The sequence below is a fragment of the Vitis riparia genome, chromosome 4 (assembly GCF_004353265.1).
Source record: "Vitis riparia cultivar Riparia Gloire de Montpellier isolate 1030 chromosome 4, EGFV_Vit.rip_1.0, whole genome shotgun sequence".
Classification (NCBI taxonomy): Eukaryota; Viridiplantae; Streptophyta; class Magnoliopsida; order Vitales; family Vitaceae; genus Vitis; species Vitis riparia.
The window spans coordinates 1,364,482-1,382,777 of NC_048434.1; the positions used below are offsets into that span (position 1 = coordinate 1,364,482).

Genomic DNA, 18,296 nt, shown 5'->3' on the forward strand with positions numbered 1-18,296 from the left:
ATTTTATATAAACATTACTTAAGTTTGGAGATATTAAAAGTCACTTAGAATGGAAGTGGCTTTCCTTCCAAGTGTTTTGGTGAAGCTTGAAGTAGATAATGAGAATAATTGAAATGGGAGACGCTCAAAAGGATTGAGTAGAATGTGCTTACTTGACATGGAAGCTAGTCAACTTTATGATATGAATGATGATTTCATCCGGGATTGCAATGAAGTGACGTCGTTTGGGATTCCCCCATTTTTGAATCCGAAACGACGTCGTATAAATTATGCAGCTTCTCCGTTTCTGGGATAGGAGGCAAAGCGACGTCGTTGGGTTTCTTCCTTCTAGGTCTCTCAGTGCATGCATCGCAGAAAGGAAAAAAACTGAGAGCAGAAGCTGAAATCCATGGCGATTCATAGGGGAGGGAAAAGCTCTTCCGCTTCGTCTTCATCGCCATGCGCCCATCTCAGAACTGCTTACCACAATTGCTTCAACAGGTCATTCTTTATAATTTGGTGCCCAAAAATTATTTTCTTACAATTTCCCCCGTTTTCCCGGCAGCCAAACCGGCCCATCGTCAACAAAAATCAAAGGGTTCCTTTTTTGTTTTTTTTGTTTTTCCTTCCTTAAAACCCTAAAACCCTTCTCGTTTTTTCTCAATCTAAACAGGTGGTATTCAGAGAAGTTCTTGAAGGGTCAGTGGGACAAAGAAGAATGTGTTTCCGAGTGGCAAAAATACCAATCTTGCCTCTCTGTAATATGCTTCTTTTCTCTGGAAAAAAAATCTATTTTTTCCCCATTTGATTGCAATTTCTTTTTAAATTATTGAATTTTTAATACCCCATTTCTCTCCGTGGTTACAGCAACATCTAGAAGATAAGAATTTGAGCAGCTTTTTGGAAGGCAAAGGAGCTGCGGATTCATCCAATCAAGCTGATTCTGGAAGCCCAGTTGGTGGTGCTTCCACTGGTGTTTCTCAGTAATCTATATTGAATCTATGCTCTATAGAATAGACCATGATAATGGAAAGGTGATTGGTAGAAATTTGATTGAATTGTTCATACAATTTTCTGTTGTGTTGTCCATTTAATCCTCCCAGAAATGTGTTTGATTGAATTATACTGCATTTTCAAATTGGGTTCTGAAATTTTGTTTGGAAATTTGAAGTTGGGACTTGCATGGATTCATGATTAGAAACTTATTATATATGATTGTGTAGAAGTGGTTAGTCACATTCACTCCATTTTTGTTATAGGTGAAGGAATGTTGCTTTTCATGGGTGGTTTCTCTTGTAATGGGGATTAGTTTATCTGGTTTGCACAAAATCTGTCACCAAATGGAGATAAGGCAGATGGTGGCAAATTTTGTTAGATTGCCAGAAAATTTGAGGGAGGAAAAAAAGAAAAGGAAAATAAAGATAGATTTAAAGTTAATAAATTATTTTTATATATTACTTTAAATCCATTTATTTTATTTTTAAATTTTTAATTAATGTTCATTGTATTCAATATATATATATATATATATATATATTTTTTTTTTTTAAATTTCTAACCATAAAACTAAATATGAGAAAATTATTTTTCTTTAATTTTTTTAGTACTTTCTTGAAACCAAAGATAGCCTAAAACCCAGTACAACATTCCTTATTAGGGTTCAAGATAGTATGTAGTTTGTGATGCAAAAAAAAAAAGCGAAGTATCAAGGAATAGTCATTTAGTAGTAATTTGTGTTTAACCAAGAGTATTATCGCAAGTCAAAACTGAACTCACTTAAACTAGTATAAATTCCTTCTCATGTGTTCCATAGACCCAAAAATCATCAATAAGACGACTAATCTTTCTGGTTATGATCTGGGAACATTTATATGCTCAACTTTCTCAGTCTTTGGACACTTCAGGGAGTTCCTTCAAAATGAAGGAACCACCATGTTCATGGATTTTCTTTGCCTCTGAGATGAACCTAACATGTTTTGTGAAGTAATTGGCTTTGGAAGAGAAAATGGGTTGTTCTTATTGATGGTATTCACTGTGGTGTTTTCAGAAAAATCAACAAACTTACTCAGAGAAGCTGGTTGGAGGCCTAGGAGCATGTTGGCTGCTTGTTTGGACCTCATGCCTACTCATCCCTGAACCTCAATACCCTTCTACTAGACCAAGTTGCAGTTGGGTAAGGCTTCATCTTGATCTTGTTTCACAGAGATGATCTTGGCTTCCATTGAGTGTTGTATCTTAGAGACCATGAGAGAAGCCACCCAGATTTATTCAAGGTGGTTTCAGATATCTAGTTATATGAATCTTTGTATTTTGATGCAGAACACCCATTGTTTCTCACTGAGGCCGACCAATTTCATTTGATACCACATGCTTTAAGGTTGATAAATTAGGCTACTTGACATTTTTCTACTTCTTTTTATCATTGTGTATAAGGCAAGAGGTGGGTGACTGCAAAATGGTACAGAGAATTCCTAACATGTCCTAGCAGCTGGGCAAGAATACACTTCTCAATTGATAAGAAATTACAGTTACTCAAAATGGTACGAAGTTGTGGTGGTTTTTATTTCTGCAACACATTATGCTGGTAGTTCCAATTTTGTTCTGTCGTTCATCTCAAGTATGCAAATTCTTCAATAATACAGCTTATTGACCACCCTAGAATCAAAATGTTGTTGAGCCTTGTTCCCTGTGAGTACTTTTGGATTTTGTTCAGCTTTTAGAGACTTCAAGTCTTTTTGAATAGGAAAAGGGCGACCATCCATTCTTCTCCATCATTGTATCCAAAGAGTTCCGCAACAGAAATGAAGAATGTTCTCCAATAGACGGTCCACTTGACAGCTGAATCCTTGCCATAAGTTGACTCCATTATTGGCTTTATAGAAGCTAAGTTCTTGTCCATTCTTTTAAGCCATTCTTCACTGCAAGACATGTTTTCAGCCCTTTCTTATGATCTGAGTTTTCTCAGTTAAATATGGCAGGAAAAGTTAGCTATTAAATTCTGCAATTTTGACAGGAAGAACCAAATCGCTTGATCAAGCCTACTCTAGCTATCATAATTGCTTCCAATTTACAGTGTAATTTTCCCTTACCTTGTCTGTGCATAATGCTTTCCATTAACAAGCCAATGATCAACAACAGAAACATCTTCCTGCACATAAATCAGCGGCAAGAAGTCAACAAAGAGTCACTTAAACTCATGCCTGGATCTAAATTCACTCATGGGTCTGATATAGATGTACACTATTATTCAATCAGACCAAATTCAACAAGAACCACAGCTACTAGAATTTTGAGCCTTATTGTGGACATGTCCAGTGTTTTGTCTCCAAGTAAATAAGGTATCATGGCCAATTGAATTGAAATGCACCTACCTACAAATGAATGATCATGAAAAATGGTGGGAATGATCCCAATGGTCTATACGATTTTCTTCTATTGAGGCAGTTGGTACAACTCTTGTATAACACCATGAATCTGTATTCTAGTGGTAAAGCACAGAGCTCACCTGGAAATAAAGAAGCAGATTTGCAGCGGGCATGGTGCCTCCGCTGAAGAAGTACCGGGTAATCCAGTCATCATCGCTTTTGTCCTGCATGAGAATAGTAGCCAGGAGATATTATTCTACCAGCAAACATAAAAGCAACTTCACTGATTATTTACAGGTACTAGAATGGATAAGTCTCTAGCATTGCCTATTCAAACCAGCAATTTGCATCAAGCCCAAGGGAGTCAATCAGCTATACCTCAAAGTGATATGCGAATGCTTTGTGGCAGAAATGATGAACAAAAAGAAGGCTATCATGTTTCATCCACCCAGATATCTTCTTGAGAAGATCCTTGTAGTTCTTCATGTGCTGTGTCAAAAAGCAACACCCATCTTGAACCATCCCAAAACAAACTCCAAATATTATAGAATGATTTGAAAGGGTTTTGCACCTCAAACATTTCAATGGAAAATATTCGGTCATAGGTTGCCTCCATTTCCAATGTGCTAATATCTGCAACAATGATCTCCACATTTTGCAGCTGAAGCTCCCTACAGAAAAAGGAGACAAAATGGTTTAGAACTTTAGACGTCTAGGTCATCCACAAAAACTCAACTTCATGAAACGTTCTCAAGTAGGATTGTTCAGAGGGAATTTTAAATAGGAAACCATTCTAAACAGGCATTTCCCATGGGGAGATCAGTGATGACTTTCCATGAAAAGGATGGAGCATTGGAACAAATAACAATGGGGCCCCCCACCTCAGCAGTGAGTGGTTTTGAAACTAATCAACAATATTTACTTGTAAACCAACCTAGTGAACATCTAAGTAACACAAATTATAACTTCTGAATGCAATAAGGCATAATTTGGAAAAATAAAGAGAGCATCATACTGGCACTGCTCCTCAATGTATGCTTTCTGGGTCTTTGAATTGCAAATCCCAGTGATCCTGCAGTTGGTATACTTCTGTGCAATGTACAAGGATAGTGATCCCCAGCCACATCCAATATCAAGAACACTGTGGCCATCCTCTACCTGTGCCCTCTTACAGTACATCTCCAACATGGCATTCTCAGCATCCTCTAAGGTGCTTGATTTATCAGGGAAGTAGCAACAACTGCACCAGTTCATATAACCAGATCAGTTCATACAACCAGTGAACTCAAAATGCAGCTTCTAATATCATAATTTCCAGAATAATTTGTCCCAACCTAGATTAATTGACTACAGGTCTTCACATTTCAAACATTTCATTGAAGCAGGCACTAAACATTAGCATACGTAAAAAGCAAGATGTTTCTGAACTCAAAAGAAAATCCTGTTTGTTTGGGTTCAAATGACGATAATCATATTTAGAAGAAGAACATGTTTTTCTATTCAATGGATAAAAGTGAAATAAAAGGGAAAACAATCTGGATCTGAACCAGGATGAATAGAAATCAATTACCTGTATTTGAGATTCTTTCCAAGTACTAGCTTAAAGAAAGAGGTTGGGAGTTCATAATGCTGAGATTTTGGATCTTCGGTCTTGATGGCTATAGGCATTTCTTCTAAAGCTGCAAGAGAAGTAGAATTGGCACATTAGAGAACAAAACTCAAACCATCCTTATAAATCATGGAATTTATAATTAGTAATAGAAGTAGCATTCTTGCAGCACTGTTTCCTCTACATGGGAAGTCATGATAACATGCTTCTTTTTGTTTGATTTGTTGCCAAGAACTCAAGGAAACTAAAACAGAACCATATTATGGATATATTCTGACTTATCATTCTTTATTCAGCTTAAATCTAATTACAATTTTCCTTCTCTTTTATCTTCCCCTCAACTTTCCAATGATCCAAATGAAGCCCTAGACTCTTTTAACCATGACCATGCCTGTACAGAAAAGCTAACATTGAGACATCTTCAGTCAAAAGCTTCCTTTTCGCCTAAATCTTGTCAAACGACACTTCTCTAAAAGCTCTAGCCCTATCTTACTGCATATCTGGAATTTTCAAAAATAGATTAATAAATTCACATCGAGCACACAGTTTCCACTGGCAGATAAACTCGAATCATTGCCAAACCAATTCAGGCCCCCCACTGATTTCAACCTCACAATGTCACAGTCTCCTCCAATGCACAATCAAAATAGCAACAAAATTCCACCAATTAGCCTTACCTTATCCACCACATCCTGATGTTTGGTTCTCAGGAAAACAAAAGCAAAAGAACCTCCACCAGAAGCCTAAACTTAAGGTTAAAATCAGAGAGAGTCGAGAGAGAGAGTCGAGAGAGAGAGAGAGAGAGTACAGTGGGCGAAGTGGAGGAGAGAGGAGAGCTGGAGCTCCGCCGAAGGCTTGTATCCGGAGCGAAGCCGACTGGCCAAGAGAAGCCGCGTGAGTCTCCTGACGAGTGCGTCGGGCAAGAGGTTGCGTTCCAGCGAAGCCAGCATGAGCCTCACCGTGGCGTCGTAAGGCACCTGCATCATTCCCTCCATCTCTCACTCCCTCACTCTCAGATTGAAGAAGAGTAAGAAGATGAAGACAGGAGGCGAGAGGCGGGAGACTAGAGATGAGAGGATGCCGTGTGGTTTTACCGAAGGATGTGGTCCTGGATGGTCTCAATTTCAGAGTCTCTGTATCCGTTATCCGTCAATGTCAGCGCTGTCACAAAAGTTGGAAGCCGCTGTCGTGTACCTTCCTAATCCTACTTATAAGTTATAAGAAGGGTGAGTTGTGTTTACGTGGTGTTATACGGAAATATATGATTTTGGAAGCTTATAAAATATGAAATTTGCCTAATAAGAAAAATATTATGTGTTTGATGCACTTTATACTATTTACATTTGCATTTCTAAAATTATCATTTATGTCTCCCTTTGGATTAATCGTAGGAGAGTTTTCCATTTAAGGATTCCTTTCGGTTATTGAGAAAATATTGGGATTCCCTTTATCTTTTGGATCGTCCCCACTTTGGGCAACACAGATAAACAGAGCACTCCTCACACCTACCTAACGTAGTTCCTCCACCACTCATTTCCCGCAAGCTCCTTCCCGTTCTCTCCCACGCGCATGAAATCCGCATGCATAGCCATTTCGGTGTACACGTGGCCAATTTTGCTTGTTCCCAGCCTTGTTAACTTCCATACTTGGCAAACTCCACCCATTATGATGAGAGATCATGTTCTTTTGCTACAATTAGCTGTGAGGAACTTTGAAAAACAATCTGGACACAAGATGGTGATGTTCATTGTTCAAGAGACTGATTCTCATTGGTTTGAAACAAAAGAGTCACTTGAGCTTGAAGTTAGTGATGCAAAGATAGTTGCAGCTCAGAAGACAGCAGAGGCTTCCCGTTTTCTTTCTAAAATTGAAGAGGCACAAGGCACAATGAAGGAAACAGATATTATGATCAATGTACTACTGACAACAAATGAAACAATGAAGCTTGAGATAGAAAGGTTGAAGAAAGAGAGGGATAGTTTAACTGGCAAGGTTTAAAGCTTGCAATCTTCCAATAATTTGAAGTATCAGAAATATGAAAACCTTGAAAAACAGTTTGCCTTGGATTTGACAGAAACAAGAAGCGTGGTTCTGGAGATGGATGGTATAGTTGCAGAGGTTCATATTCCCTTCAATGAAGATTCCATGGCTATAGCCCAGGATTTCCATTGCATCTCTTGCTCTCCCCAAACAAATAAAGTCCTAGCGTGCTGAATAATGTTCAGAAGTAGAGCATGTGGTGAACCTCAATGGATCAATTGTGATATTCGTACATTTAGAATGGATATTCTAGGGCAATTTGGGGTTATAATGGCTGATCCACCATGGGACATTCATATGGAATTGCCTTAAGGGACGATGGCAGATGATGAAATGCGCAGTCTTAGTGCTCCTATATTACGGACTGATGGTCTGATTTTTTTGGGTCACTGGACGCGCTATGGAGCTTAGACGAGAATGTCTAGAATTGTGGGAATTAAAAGTTAAGAGGAAACTTGGAATATTTCTTTAGTTCCAACAGTGCCAGGTCAACTTACCACCAACAATGCAGCCATACCTTGGCACCTCTCGGACAGTCGGACCCCACTCTTGCGTGGTTTGCATGGTCGTTTTTGGTGTGTCATTCCTAAGCACGCAAGACTCATTCCCTTGTCTCTATCCTTCCTGGCTTACCGTTAATTAAGATGCATGAAAGTGTTAGGGACAATGCCTCTGATTCAGAACTGGCAACATCTTTGTTGGAAAATATCCCATCTGCGTGAGAGGGATTGTCAGGTCGCAAAAGGGGAAATTCAGAGAGGATGGCAACTGCAATCATCAACATCACAATGCAGTCATCAAGACCTTTGCACCCCAAGTCCCACTTTTGTATGGCCGTGCATGGCCACCTTTTCCTCCTTATTGTCTACTTTTGTTTTCGTGTGAGATTACCTGTTTTGAGTGTGGTTTTGAAAGCCTGTTTTCAACTGAATGATCTTAGTTTTTTAAAATTCATCTTCAGACTTTCCTTGGGCAATAATTTCCCAATTTTAATAAACATGGTTGTCATATTTATTTACGGGAAGCACCTTTCATAAGTTTTCTTTCATTTTTTATAATTGTTTTTCTTTTTCCTGGTTTTTAATAAACATGAATGAATGTTTCATAATTCTAAAATAATGAAATTTGTAAGATTAATTCATACAAAATCAATTGGCCTTTGGTGTGACCCAATATTCATAACATTTTCTTTGGAAATAATTCAAGTAAATACCGTAAAGTGCATGGTTGATATTTTTTTATTTTAATCGGTTTTGTGTGAGATATTTTACACTTATTATTATGCATTAACCTTGTCTCTCATAATAGCACATTGTTGATTCACTGTTCATGTATGCATCATATTCTCTCTTAGTTGCTTGATCATTCTTTCCTATATACACTTTAATCATAGTATATTTTATTTTATCACTCTTTGGTATCCATGATTAACCGATCAGTTGCTATGCTTGCCTCACCTTATTTAATAGAGACTCGTTTTTAAGGATTTAGAGGGATGTTACAGTCCCAATAGATAACGTGAACCCCGGATTCGACTTTGATTGTCCACGTATTGTCTTTTCCAAATAAGGAATCATACTTAAGAGTTTTTTTTTTCTTATTTTGTTTTCTCCTTAAAAATAAAACAAAATAAGTGATAAATCAAAATCTTTTCTAAAAAAAAATAAAATTTTCACAAATAAAAGTAAATTTGTCATTGGGAATGCATGAGTAAAACGCAGGGTTCACAAGTTTTTAAAAGTAGTTTTATAATATTTTATATATAATTCTTAATTTTCAACCTTTCTTCACATTTATGCTCTTAATTTTTAAAACAATCATCATAAAATAAGGAAAAACGGTTCAAAATAGCTAAACTATATCTTCACGAAACATAGTATTTTTCTTGTTTTGAAAGGATAGAAAAGATCATTTTTATTTTTTAATTATTAAATATATTTTTCTAAATTTTTATTCTTTTATTCCACAAGAAATTATACATCAATTTTTAAAAAAGGTTGTCAAAAAATATTTTTTGAAAATATATATTCTTAAATATTTTTTTTTTGTTTTTTCCCTTTAAAAACATAACTTTTATATAAATGTAGAATATTTTATATAAAAAATAACTTTATTTTATCTTTTTGAGAATTTTAAAATTTGAAGTAGTCAAAAAATTTTAATATCAATTTTTTTTTTAAATTATTAAAATTTTCAATATAAATATGCACTTTTTAATTTTAAAAACAAAAAAGAAAAATGCATCCAAATTTAATTAATAGAAAGCTACAACATTTAGGCTATCAAAACTTCTTTTAGGATATCATAATTTTTTATACTAAAAATATAATAAATTTTAAAAATATTTTTAAATATTAATATGTTTGAAATTATTTCTAAATCTATAACAAATTGTATTGGGCTTTGTCATTTATTTATGTAATAATTTGCAATAAATGAAAATATGTTTTAATTATTTTTATATGGCAATTTAGCAAGAAAGTAAGATCATTCTGAATATGGTCTGCAATTGCCTTTTTTATTTTTAATTATTGCGAATTTATCGTTGAGGATTGGTGGGTGCCTAAGCGGCTAAGGAGTCTACCCACGCATCACATCCAACTTCCAAACTACCCATACGATACGAATTTTATTTTTTCTTCCCTACCTCTCTAAGAAACAACGCGGAGAAGATGAATGATTCCCCAGAATATTCAATCCGGGTATGCACAGTTCAAATGTTTTGATTAATTTTCAGCTACAATCTGTTTGGTTGCCGAGAAATCGAGGGAAAGGGGCTGAAAGCTTGGAGTTTGTATCATAGGCTAGGGTTGAACTGCCTCTTGTAAGAACCCAATTTTCGGTTTTTTATTTTATTTGATTTTTTCTTTCTTTCCTTTTGAGTTCTCAGCAACCAAATTGAGCTGGGTTTGTTTTGGGAATTTGTGGTTTATGTGTCAGTGTTTTTTTGTGTTTGATTGAATGCTGGGTTTCAGTGCAAGATGATAAGAATTAAGAGGTTCTTATGATGAATGTTTTGTTTATATAATTGTGTTTTGTTTGATCTCTAGATGATGCTGTCAAAAATTGAATCTGGTAAAAATCATGGTAGAGATTCAAATGGTGGTGAGTTATTGCATGATATCAAGGCTTTAAGCAAAGCCCTTTACATGGACCAAACCCCTTCAAAAGCTTTGATTTCCTCATCCCAAGCTCGATCCCAATCTGTAGGAAAAACCCGTTTATCAGAATCGAAGTCCAAGATCTTTGAGGAAGACTTCCTGCAGAAGGATAAGAAATCATCAACATGGAACTGGAAAAAGAGTATAAAAGCTTTGACTCATATCCGGGATCGTAAATTCAATTGTTGTTTCTTTCTCCATGTACATTCAATTGAAGGACTGCCCTCAAATTTCAATGATTATAGTTTATGTGTTCATTGGAAACGAAAGGATGAGGTGTTGCACACTTGCCCATCTCATATTTGTCAGGGAGTGGCTGAATTTGAAGAGACTTTGATGCATCGATGTTCTGTTTATGGTCATCGAAGTGGAACTCACAATTCGGCGAAGTATGAGGCTAGGCATTTCTTGCTGTATGCATCTGTTGTTGGGAAACCAGGGCTTGATATGGGGAAGCACTGGGTTGATCTTACAAAGTTGCTTCCGGTTACTCTGGATGAGTTAGAGGAGGACAAAAGTTCAGGGAAGTGGTCAACAAGCTATAAGCTCTCAGGCATGGCTAAAGGGGCGACTTTAAATGTTAGTTATGGTTTTTTGATAATGAAGGATAATTCGATTGAGAGTAATAATGTGATCTTTCCTGAGCTTTTAAATTTAAATCAGAATAGGACAAGCACAGGCAATGACATGCTTCAGCAGGTTGGGAGCATCCCTAGCCATGGGTCTTGTTGCCCTTCTCTATCACTGGATGTCAAAATCCTTAACGAAGGTTTTCCAAATCCTGGGCTTGAGCTTTCTCGGTCTATAAGTTTTATATATAAGAAACTTGATGAAGGGAAGTTGGGTAATTCATTAGGGTCTGATATTTTCTCTGAAGATGTGGAGTCTTTCAAACCAAAGCCCAATTTGTTCTTTGAGTCTGCTGAAGAAATTATTGGAAGTGATTGTGATGATGCAGAGTTTGATGTCACTGAGAAGGGGATAGAATTTTCCACAAAGGAACCGTTGAAACTGGAAGATGGTGCTGCTCAACCTTATGATGGCTCTAAAGTGGAAACTGTTCATGTGGATGAGATTATTAAGGATGAGGAGACAGACTGTGATTTGAAGAATGATTTCTATGGTAAGTGTAAAGACGGGGATGTAATGGATGATGACAACTTCAAAGAGAATAGTGCATACACCAAAGATTCATCAATGGAAGAACTTGAGTACTTTCTTGACAGCCTGTCAATTTCAGATTCAGCAGAGTTGCATTCTCCGCTGGCTATGAGTGACTTTCTTGAGCAAGAAAACTACTTGGAGGTTAAGTCGAAGTTCAAAGCAAGTAAGGCAGTAAAAAAATCTCTTAGCTTGGATGATGTGACAGAATCTGTGGCAAGTGAATTCTTAAAAATGCTGGGAATAGAGGATAGCTCATTTGGTCTGAGTGCTGATAGTGACCTTGAGTCTCCAAGAGAGTGTCTTTTGAGACAGTTTGAAAAAGATAACCTAGCTTCTGGAAACTTCATTTTTGACTCTGAAGAAACAGAAGTACAGACTCAGTTTGGCTGTGATGCTCCAACTGGGTCTGACTCTGGGAATTTTGGGACTCCAACTGGTTCTGAGTTTGGGAACTTTTGCAAAGATTTACATTTTATTTCGGTTATTCAAGCTGCTGAAGAGGAACACAAGACAATGGGTCAGCCGCTGGTAAGTAGAAGGAAAGCAAAAATGCTTGAAGACTTGGAGACTGTGGCTCTAATGCAAGAATGGGGCTTGAGTGAGAAGGTCTTTCAGAATTCTCCTCGCTATAGCTCTGGTGGATTTGGAAGTCCAATCTATCTCCCCCCTGAAGAGCCTGTCAGATTACCTCCGCTCGGCGAAGGCTTGGGGCCATTCATTCAGACGAAGGATGGAGGCTTTCTGCGTTCTATGCACCCCTCAGTTTTCCGAAATGTGAAGAATGGTGGGAGCTTGATTATGCAAGCTTCTGTTCCAGTTGTGTTACCTGCAGAAATGGGTGCTGATATTATGGAAATATTACAGCATTTGGCATCAATTGGAATTGAAAAATTCTCAATGCAGGCCAGTAAGTTAATGCCTTTGGAGGATATCACTGGGAAGACAATGCATCAAATAGCATGTGAGGCTGCATTTGCATTGGAGGTGCCTGAGAGGTATGTGAACTCATTCCATGTATTGTCATGTGGAGTTTGAAACATTATACCTTTCTGATCTCTCTCTCTCTCTCTCTCTCTCTCTCTTCCAAGTGATGCTTGATTCATTTGTTTTTTACTGTTATCGCAGGCATACTTCATTTGTGCATGAATCAGAGGTTGGGCAAGATACATTTGGTTTGGGAAATACTGCTGAAGAATTTTCATCTTGGCAGAATAATGATAACCTGAACTCAAGTTCAGTAGGAGGTGAGATGGTCTCAGACTATGTATCACTGGAAGATCTTGCACCTTCGGCAATGGATAAGATTGAAGTTCTCTCAATTGAAGGATTAAGAATTCATTCTGGGATGTCAGATGAGGAGGCACCTTCATGCATCAGTTCCAAGTATGTTGAGGAAATCTCTGACTTTGACGGGAAGAAGACTGTCAACTTGATTAGGACTCTTGATTTTGAAGGAGCTGTAGGATTGCATCTATTGAATGCCAGTGATATTGGCAGTGATGACAATGGACTAATGAGCCTGTCTATAACATTGGATGAGTGGTTGAGGCTGGATTCTGGAATCATCTGTGATGAGGATCAAATTAGCGAGCATACTTCAAAGATCCTTGCGGCCCATCATGCTAAGTGCATGGATCTGGTAAATGGAAGGTTGAAAAGAGACAGAAAATGGGGCAAAGCCTCTGGTAGGAAGTGGGGTATGTTGCAGAACAACTTTACAGTTGCTCTCATGGTGCAGCTTAGAGATCCCTTTAGAAACTATGAACCAGTAGGTGCCCCAGTGCTTGCTCTAATCCAAGTGGAGAGAGTATTTTTCCCTCCAAAACCCAAAATATATAACATGGAGTCAGAACCCAGCAACAGTGGGGAAGTGGTGGATCAGCACGAGTCAGTGGTAAAGGGGGAGGTGGATGGTGAGATAAAAGAGAAGGAAGAAGACGAAGAACTCATTTCTCAGTTCAAAATCACTCAGGTCCATGTTGCAGGTGTAAATACTGAGCCTGGTAGGAAAAAGCTTTGGTGTTCTGCATCACAGCATCAATCTGGATTCCGTTGGTTGCTTGCTAATGGAATAGATAAGACTAATAAGCATGTGCTTTCAAAGTCCAAGGTTATAGTAAAAGCTTCCTCCCAAGTGAGAGCACAGGTGTGGCCTGGTGAAATCTTGTGGAGCATCTCCTGTCGTTTTAATGGCACGAGAGCTAAATGGAAGGAGTTGGCAGCACTGAATCTACATATACGAAACCCTGATGTTATCTTTCCCAGTGAAACTGTCAGATTGTGAATGTAGCATGCTATTTTTCGCCAATCAAATTGGAGTTAATACTACATTGTAATGCTTATTGTTTAGCTAAGAAAAATGAAACGGTGATTTGAGGGTATGGGATTCTACACAACAAAGTTATATCGAATGTCTGACATAGCAAGATCGTATAGCCTGCTTGGAGATTGGTTTCGTTGATGGAATAAAATCAGGTTGGTTCTTTGGACTAGATGATAGTAATGAGATCTGTCTATGGAGCTTATATTTGTATCTACATTCAGATGTAGTCAATCACTATGCAATGATTAATTCGAAGGTAATAATTAAATTTTTGTATTCCTTTTTTTTCGTAAATCAATTATGTTTGAACTTTGTCCAGTTCAAGGAGTTTTTACTTTTAACTTTACATGAGTTGGTTTTCTTCTGCCGCCATAATGTAACCATGCTACTCTTGGTATACAAAGTTTTCAATTGCTTTCCAAGTGATTTCATACTCCGTTATGGAGTTAAGGGCACTTGAAAATTGGTCACACCACTAAACTACGCCTATGGTTTTTCTTCTTCCTTCTCAACACAACAGACTATAAGCACTGCTTATTTAATTGGCATAACTACATTAATTCTGTTGCTGACATCGGTTGCCATTTTAGATTCGACTCTAAAACAGACAGATTTTGGATTTGATACCATGAATTGAGCTAATGGTGGCCCAAATTTTTGCCTTAAAAGGAACTGAGAGAGAGTATAAAATCACAAGGGGCATTGTCTTATTCTTGTACTGACTAAGAATTACTCTTTTTAGAATTGGTATTGTCTATCAAGCATATTCATTTTTCTAATGGAAATCATAAAGCCCTTTTTTTGTGTTATCTACAGAATTCCATCTGACAAAGAATGCAGAGGCGGGGGTTGTTGGACAGTAGGAAAATGAGTTTTGGTTTGTTCAACCACAAGCATCAGTTATTAGGCAGAGCTTCTTTGCAGAATGGTAGGTGTTCTAATTCCATGGAGTAACTCTCTGGAGGATACGGCTGATGTGAATTAACTATGCTGTAAAAAGAATCTGAGTTGAAGACATGTTTCAAGTTCTTTGTTGGTCCATTACCATTCCAAAGGAGCCTTGCCCAGATAAATATCCGTCAATGTTATTTGCGAGCTTTTAATGATTTGTACTCCATCCAGTTGAGTTTATCTGGTTCATATTCATATTGATCAACATGTCAAAGGAAGCCTGAAGAAAGAAAAAGGCCCTGTACTTGTTTTTTTGGTAAATGGTAGGCATAGCCCTGCCATGAATGTGAAACTGAGGTGGTATGTTCCCTTCAAAGAGATGCCATCTTACAGTATGTTCTATTTTCAGCAGTAAATTATTGAATGAATTGGCTATCCTGCTCTATTGCCCACTAAATGTATCTAAAACTCGAGCCTGTGCTTGATAGTTGAGTTAATAGACATAGCAAATTGTGGGTGAGTCCCCGTGAATACTGTCATCCACCCATACTAGTGAAAAAAAAAAGTGGTAATATGTACAGCTGATATGCATTTTTCTTAGGCAATAAAGTTGCATATAAACACTATGATCTGATATTCACAGACTCTTCAATATTTTGTTCTTCTCGTCAATACATGTGAACATCATGGTCAAAGCTGGATCCTATTGCAGACTGCTACCTATTAGGGTTTAACATGAAAAAAAGAGGGTTGTGGTGGAACCCTGCCGAAAATGATAACTGAAGGCTGACTGGATGATATCTTGAGTGTAATTGTGCCACATTGAGGGTACTCAAAGAACTTGCTACCCAAGAAAAATTTCAGAACTTAGAAGGGCTTTCGTGGTTATGGGTGCCCTCATATGTTGTGATCACATACTTGGGATCCTCCCTATCTCTTTCAACTCTCTTCTTCACATTGCATCCATCAACTGAACACCTGTAATAGTTCCTGCACATCAAATAAAAAGTTCATTATTTGAAGAATTTCGTGCATTTAATCTTTGAGCAGTTTCTAACTGATAATATTGTGTGTGACTAATGATCAAATCTAATGTGCTTGTTGATATCATGAAATCCCCAATACTTGCATACTGTTCTTTAGACTGTAATTCTCGATATGCTTTTATAGGAAAGGAGATGTGGGTTGTGTTGAAGGTCAGGCTTTCATTATCTTGAATGACACTATTTTCACATTGTTTCTTTTCTTTTCCTTATTGCCTAGGTATCGTATGAGAAATCACTACTAAAGCTGCCTAAACTATTGATTGTGGATGTGGGGTTTTTCCTTGTGATGTTAGCTATCTCCATTAATGCTTGGGAAATACTTAATTTAACTGCTGATTTTACTGAAATTCTTCTATTAAAGAAGATGCCTTTTTTTTTTGGTTGGAAACTTACGATAGAAGTAAGGTGCCATGTCAAGATGATAAAGACTTTTTCTTTTCTTTACTGTACCTTGGATTTGGGCTGTTCTTCACCATCTTCTTTCCGTACTTCCTCCATTTGAACCCATCATCCAGGATTTCAACCTCAGATTTTGTAATAAATGCAACCCTTTCTTTAACTTCTTTCTTCTTCTGCCCACTCTCACTGTCTCCTAACAGCGCACACAACACAAAAACACTAAGCAATATGCATAAATACATATAAACCTGAAAAGCTGTGTATTGATCATTTGCTTACTGCTGGCAGGTCTTTCATGTTGGCTGCTGCTGCTTCCAGGTTTGTCAACTTCATTTCCGGGGTGAAATGGATTCTGGGCAAACTCGGATGCCAGGAATGCTGAATGATCTTCCTCCATGAGATCATCAAACAACAAGTACTCAGAAAGCTCAAAATTTGAAGTGTCACCAAGCTCAAAATCACTCTCGGCCTCCGGTGAGTCCTGTGACCCAGCAGTTGTGTCAGCCATTTCAGCCTTCAGAAGATAAGTCTCTTACTGCTCTGATTATCCAAATGTGTATGGCATACATATATCATCACCTCCATAGCTCATGCCTGGAGCTTTCCCGGATGCCTCCCTGCAGCCATGGAGGAAGCTTCAGAGGTGGTGCTATATAGTGGGGGGCTGAGAATTGATGGACATCCAGGACGAGACAACATCAGCTGATGAAGTTATAGAGAAGGGAGGAAGGGGAGAGTGGGACATGGCACAGACGACTTAAGCGTAGACTAGTCACTAGTGTCGATTTTGCTTTGGTCTCGCGCTTGGACCAACCGACCCCTTGAAGACGGCAAAGAATACAAGTCAATAAAATTATATCTCGGGGTTTGGTTGATGGAAAATTCTTAAGGTACGGAAAATACTGAATTTAAAATTTGGATCTTTAAATGGGATGACTGAATTTAAAGCATTGGAATACATAAATAATTGAAACTCGTGTACAAAAAAATCAATCTTATTTCTATTTATTAATGTGTTTGGGTTATTTTCAGACTAAGAATAAAATAAAAAATTATTATGAAAATTAAATTTTATTTTCATTAGGATTTTGATTCTATTTTTTTATTTAAATATTATTATTTTTTTGGGTTCTCATTTTATTTCACTTCCTATTCCTACATGTAATTTTCTTCGAAAGAACACAATTTATAATTTACTTTCATTCTCATCTTATTTTTCTTCATATTCCCACGTGTGTCATGTTCATCCTATTTCTATTCCTATTTTCACATACTATACCGATGTGATGCTTTTAGTAACATAATGTTAGAAAAGAATCAAAATTCAAAATTCAAAAAAAATAATAATAAAAAATAAAATTTGATTTTTGTAATAATGAATTTTTTGTTCCTATTTTGATTTTAAAAATCAATTCAATGAACTAGAATGAAATTGATTTTCTATTTAGATTCTCTATTCTATTCTATAGCATTTTAAGCATATCCTTGTGATATTATTTAAAGTGCGTTTGATAGTTATTATACGAAGTATTTTTAGTATTTTTAAAGTGTATTTGATAGTTATTTTAAAAAACGTCTTTGATCATTATAACATTTGAATAATACAAAAATTTAAATATTAAAAATATTAGAAGCGTTTCCTAAAATCATTGTACTATACGAGCTCTTAATGCTTGAAATTTGAAAATCACTTTGGATTAATGTAAACTTAGATGATAATTTTTCACGGAAGATTATAAAGATTGTATTTTCATTTAAAATAATTTTTTTTTTATTTAAAAAGGGCTATATTCCCTAATGATGGGAAATCAAAAACAGGTCCCTAATTTTAAACATGTCAATGCACATTCCTAGGGTGAAATCCCTTTAAATCAAATGCTTCATTCCTCATTTTTATCAATTTATTAATTCGATATGATATTAATTATCGGTTTGACAATAATTTTAGAACATGTTTTTAGTTTAAAAAATATATTTAAAAAAATTATATGCTTAATAAAATTAAAAAATACTTTTAAAAATATAAAAAAATCACTAATAATATTTTTTGAATAAACACTTTAAAAATAATTATTCTAAAAATATTTTAATTAAAATTGTTTTAAATAAAATTACTGTAAAACGCATTCTAAAATTATGATTTAATTTATGGAACCAACCCGTATCTATTTAGTCCACCAACATTTCCCATTTTACTTTCTATATATTGAAATCACATGTGAAAGGAGATTTTCATATACAGTCTTTGAATTCAAACATGATTTGAAAGGGAAAATTGATGGATCGTTGAGCTTGGACTTAAAAGAGTTTGAACCTCTT

At 36.5% G+C, this 18,296-nt stretch overlaps 4 protein-coding genes across 10 annotated transcripts; 2 read left to right on the plus strand and 2 right to left on the minus strand.

The window, feature by feature from the left end:
- The first annotated feature begins 301 nt into the window (after positions 1-301).
- Positions 302-2,316, plus strand: LOC117912562 (uncharacterized protein At4g33100). Its single transcript, XM_034827200.1, has 4 exons — positions 302-480; positions 653-737; positions 847-1,013; positions 2,027-2,316. Exons 1-3 carry the CDS (start codon positions 389-391, stop codon positions 964-966), a joined length of 297 nt encoding a protein of 98 aa, XP_034683091.1. The 5' UTR covers positions 302-388; the 3' UTR covers positions 967-1,013; positions 2,027-2,316.
- Positions 2,317-2,483: 167 nt separating this feature from the next.
- On the minus strand, positions 2,484-6,059 carry LOC117912560 ((S)-coclaurine N-methyltransferase). 2 transcript variants are annotated; one of them, XM_034827198.1, is made up of 8 exons: positions 5,762-6,056; positions 4,915-5,023; positions 4,360-4,584; positions 3,916-4,015; positions 3,723-3,833; positions 3,485-3,568; positions 3,069-3,127; positions 2,484-2,897 (listed from the first exon to the last, which is right to left on the minus strand). In XM_034827198.1, the coding sequence occupies exons 1-8, from the start codon at positions 5,946-5,948 to the stop codon at positions 2,705-2,707; spliced, it is 1,068 nt and encodes a 355-aa protein (XP_034683089.1). In that variant the 5' UTR covers positions 5,949-6,056; the 3' UTR covers positions 2,484-2,704. The 2 variants fall into 2 exon arrangements, with proteins under 2 accessions (XP_034683089.1, XP_034683090.1); XM_034827199.1 differs by having other exon boundaries at positions 2,840-2,930; positions 5,762-6,059.
- A 3,512-nt stretch (positions 6,060-9,571) lies between these two features.
- LOC117912614 (protein PLASTID MOVEMENT IMPAIRED 1-RELATED 1-like) lies at positions 9,572-17,002 on the plus strand. 5 transcript variants are annotated; one of them, XM_034827278.1, is made up of 5 exons: positions 9,572-9,695; positions 10,044-12,313; positions 12,444-13,897; positions 14,458-14,892; positions 16,266-17,002. In XM_034827278.1, the coding sequence occupies exons 1-3, from the start codon at positions 9,666-9,668 to the stop codon at positions 13,600-13,602; spliced, it is 3,459 nt and encodes a 1,152-aa protein (XP_034683169.1). In that variant the 5' UTR covers positions 9,572-9,665; the 3' UTR covers positions 13,603-13,897; positions 14,458-14,892; positions 16,266-17,002. The 5 variants fall into 5 exon arrangements, with proteins under 5 accessions (XP_034683169.1, XP_034683170.1, XP_034683168.1 ...); XM_034827279.1 differs by having other exon boundaries at positions 14,458-14,569; XM_034827277.1 differs by lacking the exon at positions 16,266-17,002 and having other exon boundaries at positions 14,458-15,063.
- LOC117912615 (probable WRKY transcription factor 50) lies at positions 15,088-16,500 on the minus strand. 2 transcript variants are annotated; one of them, XM_034827283.1, is made up of 3 exons: positions 16,257-16,500; positions 16,029-16,167; positions 15,088-15,522 (listed from the first exon to the last, which is right to left on the minus strand). In XM_034827283.1, the coding sequence occupies exons 1-3, from the start codon at positions 16,483-16,485 to the stop codon at positions 15,393-15,395; spliced, it is 498 nt and encodes a 165-aa protein (XP_034683174.1). In that variant the 5' UTR covers positions 16,486-16,500; the 3' UTR covers positions 15,088-15,392. The 2 variants fall into 2 exon arrangements, with proteins under 2 accessions (XP_034683174.1, XP_034683173.1); XM_034827282.1 differs by having other exon boundaries at positions 16,029-16,170.
- Positions 17,003-18,296: the final 1,294 nt, after the last annotated feature.

Excerpts from the sequence above, each read along its gene's own strand:
- LOC117912560 (XM_034827198.1), bottom strand. The coding sequence starts at position 5,948 with ATGGAGGGAATGATGCAGGTGCCTTACGACGCCACGGTGAGGCTCATG. Across the intron at positions 5,024-5,761 it reads TCTCCTCCACTTCGCCCACT|CTTTAGAAGAAATGCCTATA; the intron begins GTACTCTCTCTC and ends CTTCTCTTGCAG. Across the intron at positions 2,898-3,068 it reads AAGCATTATGCACAGACAAG|TGAAGAATGGCTTAAAAGAA; the intron begins GTAAGGGAAAAT and ends CATGTCTTGCAG.
- LOC117912615 (XM_034827282.1), bottom strand. The coding sequence starts at position 16,485 with ATGGCTGACACAACTGCTGGGTCACAGGACTCACCGGAGGCCGAGAGT. Across the intron at positions 16,171-16,256 it reads ACATGAAAGACCTGCCAGCA|GAGACAGTGAGAGTGGGCAG; the intron begins GTAAGCAAATGA and ends GTGCGCTGTTAG. Across the intron at positions 15,523-16,028 it reads AAGAACAGCCCAAATCCAAG|GAACTATTACAGGTGTTCAG; the intron begins GTACAGTAAAGA and ends TTTGATGTGCAG.
- LOC117912614 (XM_034827278.1), top strand. The coding sequence starts at position 9,666 with ATGAATGATTCCCCAGAATATTCAATCCGG. Across the intron at positions 9,696-10,043 it reads CCCCAGAATATTCAATCCGG|ATGATGCTGTCAAAAATTGA; the intron begins GTATGCACAGTT and ends TTTGATCTCTAG. Across the intron at positions 12,314-12,443 it reads GCATTGGAGGTGCCTGAGAG|GCATACTTCATTTGTGCATG; the intron begins GTATGTGAACTC and ends CTGTTATCGCAG.
- LOC117912562 (XM_034827200.1), top strand. The coding sequence starts at position 389 with ATGGCGATTCATAGGGGAGGGAAAAGCTCTTCCGCTTCGTCTTCATCG. Across the intron at positions 481-652 it reads TACCACAATTGCTTCAACAG|GTGGTATTCAGAGAAGTTCT; the intron begins GTCATTCTTTAT and ends CAATCTAAACAG. Across the intron at positions 738-846 it reads AATACCAATCTTGCCTCTCT|CAACATCTAGAAGATAAGAA; the intron begins GTAATATGCTTC and ends CCGTGGTTACAG.